A 10,630-nucleotide genomic window follows, 5' to 3' on the forward strand; every position below is an offset into this window, starting at 1 on the left:
ATTTCTCCACACCACCGCCACCACCACCACCACATACCCAGGCAGGGCCAGTTCTCTAGGCTCAGGGAGAGAGGGAGGAGGAGGAGGAGGAGAAGGAGGAGGAGGAGGGGGTGGGGAAGATAAATGGGGGAGGGAGACACAAAAAAAGGGGGAAGGGGGGAGGCGGAGCGCCGCCGTGGGCAATGACATTTTGTCCGTTGCCGAGCCGTTACTGCCCTGGCGTGGGCAAGCCTCAGGTGGGGCCGAGGTATTGGCCCGCGACAGGTGAAGGCCCCAAGCACGGCATGGGGGCTGGCGGGAGAGAGAGAGAGAGAGAGAGAGAGAGAGAGAGAGAGAGAGAGAGAGAGAGAGAGAGAGAGAGAGAGAGAGAGAGAGGAAGGGAGGGAGGGCGGGAGGGAGGGAGAATCGTCCAAGGATCAGATAAGTCGAACTAAACCAGAATCAGCGAGATAGCATGAGAGGCGACGGGAGATAGAGGGAAGACGACAGTGAGGGATGTGTGAGAAGACAGCAGGAGTGGTTCCTACACGCAGGTGTTGTCTGTCTAGATTGTATGTTAAGGATGCCTGCTTAATGACCTGTCAGAGGCTGACAACCATTAAATTCAGCAGGAACAGCAGAACGCAAGGATGTGGCGGCCTCTCCAGCCAGGTTGGTCCAGGTCCCTGACAGACCGAGGTGCGTGTGGCCAGATAACACAGATGAAGGCCATCCTGCTGAAGTGTGGCCATATTGTAGTATGGACAGGCAACAGTGGCCATCATCTAGTGTGGCCAGGATGATGCAGCGATGCTGGATGGATAGAAAAAGGAAGAAATGTGATAAGAGAAGAAGGAAAGAATAATGACGATGCAGAGAGAAACAAGAAATAAAAGTTTAGATGTAAATTAACGAACAAGAGAAAAGAAGAACTGTGTATCTCAGTCCAGCTTCCGTCATCATCTTCCTCCCAACACCAATGAATTCCAAGACACACACACACACACACACACACACACACACACACAAGAGACGTACGTACATTGACGTTGTTGACATAACGGGATATTTGTGCCTCTTTGGTGAAATCACAATATTATTCATGATTATTTCATGAAACCTAGGGAAGATTTCAATATCTAAGTGTGTGTGTGTGTGTGTGTGTGTGTGTGTGTGTGTGTGTGTGTGTGTGTGTGTGTGTGTGTGTGTGTGTGAGTTCTTTGCTCCCTTATTCTTCTCATACATATTTACTTCCCACATTTTTCATGTAACTTTTACATATACTTTTATACCTCCGTGTATGCCATCAATCCCTCCGTCATTTATACTTACCTCTGACGTGTGTTTTGTTTATCAAGGAGGACGATAGATAATCAATAATTGAGAGCTACTGAAAAACATCGTTCATTTATCATGCGTCATACACAGACAGTACAGTACAGTACATGCAGTTCAAACCAGTTTCACTTCTTGGAAAAGAATTCGTCTGTGAAATGTCGAATGAAAATGGTGAAGACGATAATGATAGAAGAAATTATACAATCATATGAACATTTACTAAACTGAAAGAAAAAGGGAGAAAAGGAGTGTATGTTAAACTATTTTTGTCTCTTTTTTTTTATGACAAAGTCATGGGTCAGGAACAGAAGAGGTCCCTGCTGGGGCCAGTGGCAAAAACTTTGGAAAGATAGAGATAAGGAAAAAAGAAATGTGGAGACAAGAAGCAAAAACCTCAGAGGAGGAGATACTTGGTGTGTGGAAGGAAAGGTCTGTATCAAAATCAGTCTGGTCGTCTAGTTATACTGAGGCAGAGAGGAAGACCAGCAGTCCTAACACGGAGGGTCTAACGATGGTTAGAGAGAGAGAGAGAGAGAGAGAGAGTTTTAATGATGATCGTGAAGAGAGGAAGATTAAACTAAGTACTTACTCGTGAAGAAAATCAGGTGACATCCCTAACAATAGCCGTCTAGGTTTTTGTTATGCGTAGATACATACATCTATTTTTTATGTCGCTGGTAATTAGATTTAAGAGGCTCTCCGATGGCCGCACCGCTACACGCAACCATTAAACCTGTTCTGTTTTTTTTTTTTCTGTGAATATTTTATACTAATCCCTCAATTAGTTTTGAAAGTTTGAATCACAGTGCCTGAGGCCATGGTTCTTGGTGTGTGCTCTCTCTCTCTCTCTCTCTCTCTCTCTCTCTCTCTCTCTCTCTCTCTCTCTCTCTCTCTCTCTCTCTCCTCTCTCTCTCTCTCTCACTTACAGTTAGAAACGTATAAGGTAGAAGTGTTAACACAACACTTGCAGACATCTGCTCGTCTATTGTCACAGTAGAAAACATATGAAGTTAAAATTAAAAAAGAGTAATAAAAAACGTCTACAACAGTTAGCACAAACAACGACTTTAGTTTCTGAAATGAAAAATATTCCACATTGTGACGTATGTGATGAGGGCAAGATACACACACTTGTACACTCAGGATGTTGCTTGTTGACCTGCGACGCTGGTCGGTAGACGATGTTGCTTGCGACGCTGGATGGGAGGTAAAGGGTGTTGCTTGCTTGCTTGATTACGATGTTGTTGGAAGGTGGAGGGTGTTGTTTCCCTGCTTGCGATTAGTGGGTGGTAGGAGGCAGTGCCTGCTTGCTTGCGAGGCTGCGGTCGTGAAAGGTGCTGCTTGCCTGCTTGCTTGCTTACTTGCAGCTTTCAGGGGAAAGAGGAAATCAAAGCCAGCGGGAATGTTGCCAAGGAGAAAATGGTTGGAGAGAAAGCGAAAGCAGAGTAGATGTGGACTGTTGAACAAGCTGTGGGAGATAGAAGTATTGAGGGGGAATGTTGGAGGAGACATGATGGAGGTTCTGGAGTCTGGGTAAGTAGTGAGTGTTGGGGATCTGTGAGTGACAGAGTACTGTTGGAGAAGATTATCAGTTACTATAACTTTCCCATAACACCAGGTAGCACTTTATGATATAGAACTGTAGGTTTTGCTAATATCAGACGTATTAATCAATCACATTTGACACCCATTCTCTCTTAATTAGTCTGAGGATCTTGATATAGAATCCTTTCCTCTGCGACAAAAAAAAAAGAATTTGTTTATACGTCGTACCGTCGTGTTCAAGGGTCGTGCCGTCGTACACAAGGAGGTAAATATCTCACACTAATATCACTGTACCTCGCACGACATTGTTTGAAAAAAAGCTGAGTTAATGATGATACAGAAAAAATGCCTACTACTAGTTGCTGTATCTTATGAACCGCTACCATGACTTACAGAATCCTAAATGGAAATCTCATGTAAAATAAGAAATGCATTAGTGTGAACAGAAAAACGGAGACTGAAGTTGTAAATCCGTAGACTTATCATCAATAAAAGTGAAGACGGTATTGATGTGCTATATCACATATCTGACGGGACTAAGTTGTTCAATAGGCAAGAATTCGAACACCGTCCCCGAGGAATGTATCATGCAGTGTGGGAGGCTGTATTCAGAAATGTATTTCTATAAACAGTGGCGGAGGAGGGAGGTGAAGAATGAATGAAGAGTGGGGGAAGTGGAGGGTAGCAGGAAGGGAGGAAGAGAGAAAGAGGGAGAGAAGGAGGAGGACGAAGATGGTGGAGAGAGAGAGAGAGAGAGAGAGAGAGAGAGAGAGAGAGAGAGAGAGAGAGAGAGAGAGAGAGAGAGAGAGAAGAGGGCGGACGGTAGAGTGCTGGGCGGTTACCACCTGTTGTAAAAGCGCGGCCGCTCCACCAGAACCACCTCTGACCCCCCACCCACCTGGCTATCCCCTCCCACAACCCCACCCAACCACCCCTACCCGTCCTGATTACCCCCCTCCTCTACCACCAACCACACAACCTACCCCCAGCCACGGCCACCCAACCAAACTCGTTTTTTTTTGTTAAGGATTTCCATCCATTTTTTTTTCCAACTTGTGCTATTTACTTCTCAAAGTGAGGAGTATTTTGTTATTGCCACCCGAGCCTCACCTGTCATTAGCTAGCGGCTCTCGCACCACAGCCACAGGTTCCTCTTAAGCTGCGGATGGCGATTATGAATTCCTTCCAGGCACTCACCAACAAAGTCAACTGATCAGCCAAGTTTTCCTTGTCCATGCAAATGATCAATAATGTATTGTTTCTCGTAAATACGTGTATTCAACAACAAGAAATAATCCTCCATTTGGAAATCATGTTCTACATAAAGCTTATACAATGAAGAAAAGAAATGTATATCAGATTCTTTGTCCAACTTGTCATTCATGCGGCGCCTTTCCATTCGTTTTTCGTTCATTCCTCAGCTAAATGAGATAACATTCATGATAGTGCTCAACTATACTTGTAGAGATATCTTAGTGGTTCAAACCAATATGCTATGTACCATACATACAGAAGTATAATATGGTACATATATACAATACATAAATATAGTAAAGAAGAATCGACAGTCTGGAACGCTAAAGTAGGCATCCTAGTATCAGAGTTCCTGAAGAATGCATCGCGAAACGTTAGAAAGCAACATTATTCAGAGTCCCACTTCAAGTATTCTAATTTTATACGTTACACTTGAGAATGGCAACTGGGCAACGCCCGAGGGCCGCCGCGAGGTACGCCGGGCAGGTCCTGCTGGCGTGGGTGTGAGCGTGGTGACCGCACGCAGGAGAACCCCGGTGGTAGGTACGTACGTTACCTGAAGCAAAGGGACGCACCTGAGCTCCAGCCACGGCCCCAGGACATATCCCTGAGGTATTCCCGTATTAGGTAAACAACTCCCACTTGTCCCAAGTCTTTGCCGTGTGTTCCAGGACTTTAGAGGGTCAGTCTATCTCGTGTCTTCCTCCCATGAATCTTGTGCTTTCTGAATCCCATGACAGGATACCATGCTAATCTTTCCTCGGGTTTGCTCTCAAAAGGGATTACAAGATCCATAACATGGAAGGAATTCGATGTTCCTCAGTCCTCTGCTCTACGTCTGGCACCGGTTGTGTTGCACGTGTTTAAGAACAAGTATCAGAGGGTGATATTTATAACTGGGTAGCTCTCGGTGTTATGAGACCTTGTCATACTCTCTGTATGTCACTGGAGTTAGGATCTTTTAATCCAAACGCTCATGAATCTCATTACATTGTTTCGATTATCTTCTTTTTCCGTAAAATAATCGCCATAACTTGTTCCCCGTGGTGATAACAAGTTCCACATTCCAGGGTCACCGCAATGCCTGGCTGCCAAGCTCCTCCCACACCAATCTCCCATTGGCTACTCCCAACCTTCTCCAGTTTCTCATTGGTTACCCGATTTAAAATTCTAGTTCTCATTGGTATTTGCATATCCTTGGACCACCGTCACTGGCAAGAAGTACAAACCCGTCCACTGTGATTTCAGCTCACCACTAGCCAGCACACTACGTAGGAAGACAGACGTGTCCATTGTTCCGCTGACTTTACTGAGAGAGAGAAAGAGATCTTTGCGACTCCAAGTCCAACATGAAGGCTCAAGTGTGTGAATCCCCAGTGAACAGCCTCCCTGCCATCAGGAGCGGGAAGGTGTCCAAGTCCCGCGAGGAGGATTTCGAGATATCACTGTACCTGGACAAGCTGCGGCACCTGTTGCCTGCCGCAAGCACCAGAAAATCGCTGGACAAGAAGATCAACCGCCTGGAAGTGATCGAGAACGTCATCCAGTACATCAGCGAACTGCAAGAGGTCCTCAACATCGACGTCCACGACCGTGAGATGGACCTCCTCGAGTACGAGACGAGCAGTATAACCCTGGCGGCGTGAAGGCTCTAAGAGAGTTGGATGCTGAGTTACCAGGTGGTCTGCACGTAACCTTGTAGCCGTCCGGCACCTGTTGCACGACCTCGCTCGCCGCCACCCAGCAAGGAGAGAGAGAGGGAGAGATCCACGACCGTTGTGCGCGACTGTAGAACACCAGGAAGAAGACAATTACCGTCGTGTACTTGGGGAATCGCCGAGGCGAGACTGTTGGTGGTGGATTGATCCCGATCTTAAAACTACTCGGTGGAAACCGGATGGCAAACCAGTCAAGTTCCTGATTCGTGTGTTACTGTATATATACATAACTTTTGGTACAGTGCAAAATCTGTATTTGGTGACTCGAGTGCAAATCCACGTCTGGTGAACTCTAGTAGTGACAGTTCCTATACTTGTGACTGCCCAGAACAGCCGCCTTAACTGAGAAGGGGCTTTCCAGAAATTCCAGTGTTTGTCCAGTGAAGTAGTCTATAGTAGCAGAAAAATAGTACAAGAAATCCGCATATGTTTACTAACTACCAGTGACGTCACAGTCATACGTAACAAGAGAGAAGTTACCTTATGATCTCTAAGGAAGATGTTATTTATCTGGATTCTTCAGTTGTGTCCGGCGCCTAAATATTTACCTGTAAGGTGAGTTGAAGTTCATTATGTAAATCAGAATTTTTTCCAAATCCACCAATAAATAGCATGTCTATGAATTCATTTTCTTCTGTTATGATTTCCTTAGTACTTGTAAGTTAATTATTGAGGTGGTGGGAAGTGTTAGTGGTCAGTAACAGATGTTTGTGTTTCAAGAGGTTTGTCGTAATGTGAAGTCCTTCAGCAAAACCAAAGTGTATAGGAAGAGTCTTTTCAAGTGGCCTTGAGAGCCCTAGCGTCTTTAAGTGTACATTTAGCCTTGTACACTTGGCTGGAGAGCCAAGTGTACAAGACAGGTGTGTATACTGAACACTCGGATGAAGAGGATTGTAGTGGGCTTCAAGAAGTCTTTCATGATAAAATTTTCCTCATCACTGAGTCTTTTATTATACAATAGAGTTATTGTTGAGGGTTCGTCTGTTCAGTCGTTTGTAATTAATGAACCATGCGAGTCAGCCTCTAGACTATGCCACATTAGTAGCTGTAATGATAAAGAAATTGATTATCAATGATTTACTGATTTACTTTTTCTTGTTTCTTCTACAGGCTGTGCACTTCGTCCAAGAAGCAGATGATACATTACATCACCTCCAAGCACTAAAAAGCATTACCAGATGCTTTTGCTACATCAGTAGATCTTGCATCACAAAGCCACACATTCTACCATACTTTCCTCATCACAACCAATAAACTGCTAAGTAATAATGTCATGCAGTTTTAAGAAACACTATAATCTTCACATCATCCACAACACTGATGTCAGATAACCGCCTCCAACACACTCGCAAGAATGACATCAAATCCTGAGACTGACATGAAGCCACAAGAAATATTACATCCTTGAAAGAGAGAGAACACGACGGCCCCATCACCCACACCCGCCCGTCAGTCCTCGAGATCCTATCACAATGGGCGTGACAGACACCAAGGAGTCTAAGGCTCCACAACACTGTGTGAGGGGGCGATGCTCGGTATAGAGGGAGGTGGGGAGGGTCGGTGGGAGGTGGAGAGAAGCAAAAATGGAAACTCTATGGCCTCCTAGTAGAAGACCTTGGTAATCCGAGCTCCGGCCGAACACTGCAACAACCCCCCCGCCCCCTGCCCAGGCCGCCGTCTGTGGTCGCGACAGGTGTTCTTTGCCTGAGGTCTTCAGCAGCAGCCAGCCAGCCACCGACCGGCCGCTCCTCTCCCCTCCCAGCCGCCTGACCACCCACCTCTGCCCACTTGCCAAGCTTGAAAAATACAAACTATAAACCTCAGTGGACGAATTTACGATTCAGTGAAATATAGCTTTGTTTTTTCCTCTCTCCTTCCATGGCGGGAAGAAAATATGATTTTAGTGCTTGGAAATGTTACAGCCTAGACGAATACCAGAAAACACTGAAAGATTTAATGTAGATATTTGGAGTCGGTGCTAAAAATCGCAAGGTGCTTGTAAACGCCCCTTTCCCCCGTTTTCTGTGTCCTTTAAATTTTCGGTTTCATGTGATCAGTCAAGATACAATTTGTTCATAGGAAGTGTGTCCGTTTCTATGTTCAATTTGGTTCTCCCAGTGCTCTGATGTTGTCCAAGCTTTTCTGTTCGCTTTTAGGACATAGCGCTTGGGATAGTATGTCGTCTTTCGAATGTTTTTGTTTTTTGTTTTTTTTCCTTCACCTTTAGGGAGTAAGTGAACAGTGTACATAATCATCCAGGCTACCAGAATGTACAAGCAGCACCCACCATCACCGAGGAGAGAGAAGAGTGAGCCGGGTACTACCTGGTCTTAAGAGATCTCGGCCGGAGATAACACCACAAGTGAAGATGTGGAGGGAAGCTATGTCTACTGGCCTCCACAACAAGGTGTTTACACCCGAAAACAATTGGCTGGAATCCTTAATGATGACAGTAATTTAATCCCTGAGTAATGTTCGTGCCAGACTTGTACATTCTTATATGTAACAATAGATGTACTGAATGGGTACCAGCTACCTTTATCTGCTGTCATCAGTCATGCAGAGACGCATGATTTATAGCACATGTAGCTTCAGTCATGGGTTTCCAGAGGCAGCTCTTGGGGCAAATACGCTCCATGAACGATAAGCCTCCCATGTCAACTTAAGGGTTAATGATACTGAAGTATTTAAGGTTCATTTTTCTCTTGTTCTCCTCCTCATTCACGTAGTTAAATTTTTCATTTGCGTCTCCTCGTCACGTGCGATGTGTTGAGCCACCAGCTGGACACGAATGTTGTAAATATTGTATGTTGTATGTGGCTGGCATGTGGCGAGGAGACGCAGCCTCTCTCACTATAGCACGCATCATTATTGGCACGTCATTGTCATCCATAAGTTGTACATCACTCACCAATGTCAGAGGTGTCGACCACCACACCCACGATGCTCTCTCCTGCTTCCCGGCCTCTGTGTATGTTTTGTTATAGTTGGAAATTCATTACAGATGATCACGTAATCTACTGTAGTTTAAATCAAGATATGTGTAAGTTGAGAAGATATTAAAACGAGGGGCATTTTGAGTAAGCCAAGATGTTTTACGGCTTCGACTGTTCCCGAGGCAGTGGCTGTAGGGACATCCAAAAAAGACCCGGGGAGCAGGAGAGAGCCTGGCAGGCCGAGTATATGGACTGTGGCAGTGATAACCGGGACACCTCAGACAGATCCAGGTTTCCGCGGGACATCCCGAAGTCCTTTAGATCGCTGGATGTCAGCGGAGGTGGGAGCGAAATGAAAATAATTCTATTTCTGTTAAATAAGTTTCTTTTTGTCAGTTAATCATCGTTAATGTTGATGATGAGGCAAAGTTTTGCCAATGCTCGGAGTTCTGCTGTCTGGATCTGGTAGGGGGAGACCTGTTGCGAATCCACTATTGAATGATTCCTGTGATAGCCCAAGTTACAAGTCCACGGAGGTTCGCCAACTTGAATGTATATTTATTGTAATTAAAGATTTGTTTTTGTACAAAGATTTGTTTTTATGACCTGCAGTTCTGCAGTTTATGATGAATATGTGAAATGACTAATAAAACCTTTATATCTAAGACCAGAATATGTACAAAAGATTAATGATTAACTTCTGAAGGATTAACAGCTTAAGTTGGTGTGATTTTGCTCATGATATATAACAAAGACAACAGTAATTGTCATTATTCTCTTCAGTTTCAAGATTTCATCTATCTTTTTATTCCTCAATTCATCAGTCTCTCGTACTTTTGTTCCTTCAACGACCCATATCTTCCAATATTAAAGTAACTCTTATTTATGCACAGAAGAGGAGACGAGAGAGAGAGAATATCTATAATCCGGTGACCAGTAGCAGAGGCAGATGAGGCAACAGTTTGCGTCCACTAGCATTAGGGAGGTATGTGTGGGGCAGCTTCATTCACTCTTGAGGTCCGGGATCCTGTCACTCGTGGACGGATGTGGATAGTCACACACACACACACACGTCATGATAATCACCTTCTCTACAATTCTTCAAAAATATTGAATGGATGATAAACCTCAATTACAAAGCGATAACGTAATTATCAACCCTAAATAACTGCTTCCAGTTTCCACACACTCATCCTCAACCCATTGAGATGATGATCTATCGCCCTACAATACAGGCTCAGACAACAGCTTGAGGGCGACAAACTAGTCAGTTTTTTGGTAGTGAGGCTGAGGACGATGTATAGTGTCTCCGTCATACTCGCCTCGTGTAGCCATTATCATCCAATCTTTCTATAAAATGCCGAACTCCAGGCCTAGGGGGTTCGTTAACTTAATAGGCGATTTGTCTTATGGTAAAAATACTGTCTCTTCTTCACATAGACTTGTGAATTTTTCTGATGCTAGAGCAAAGGGTTTCGTTGAAATAAAACTGATTAATATTTATAAATGATCCGTCCATGACACTATTAATTTGTTATTCAGCAGATCTCTCATCAGGAAAAGACTCTCAGAAATAGAATTGATTTAGTGTTATGGAAAGAGCACAAGACGTAAGGTCTTGAGTCAGTCAACGTCGGCTATCCTGTGAAAGTCGGCGATGAGCAGAAAAACTCTTGCTCCAAAAATATCTTCATAATGTTTGGCATTACTTCAACAATGTCAGGGATCATTTCATTGGAGATGAAGTCTGGAAGTTAAAAAAGTAAAGGAAAAGCTTGAAAGTACTTTAATAAAACCTGGAAACGTTTTAGCATAGACGAACTCTAGACATATATCAGAGACAAAGACTGGAAATATTTC

At 44.3% G+C, this 10,630-nt stretch overlaps 1 protein-coding gene across 1 annotated transcript; it reads left to right on the plus strand.

Annotated features, from left to right (window-relative positions):
• Positions 1-5,352: 5,352 nt before the first annotated feature.
• LOC139760069 (uncharacterized) lies at positions 5,353-9,360 on the plus strand. The gene is made up of 2 exons (XM_071682863.1): positions 5,353-6,389; positions 6,945-9,360. Exon 1 carries the CDS (start codon positions 5,466-5,468, stop codon positions 5,760-5,762), a length of 297 nt encoding a protein of 98 aa, XP_071538964.1. The 5' UTR covers positions 5,353-5,465; the 3' UTR covers positions 5,763-6,389; positions 6,945-9,360.
• Positions 9,361-10,630: the final 1,270 nt, after the last annotated feature.

Source organism: Panulirus ornatus, chromosome 35, assembly GCF_036320965.1.
Source record: "Panulirus ornatus isolate Po-2019 chromosome 35, ASM3632096v1, whole genome shotgun sequence".
NCBI classification, from domain to species: domain Eukaryota; kingdom Metazoa; phylum Arthropoda; class Malacostraca; order Decapoda; family Palinuridae; genus Panulirus; species Panulirus ornatus.

Excerpts from the sequence above, each read along its gene's own strand:
- LOC139760069 (XM_071682863.1), top strand. The coding sequence starts at position 5,466 with ATGAAGGCTCAAGTGTGTGAATCCCCAGTGAACAGCCTCCCTGCCATC.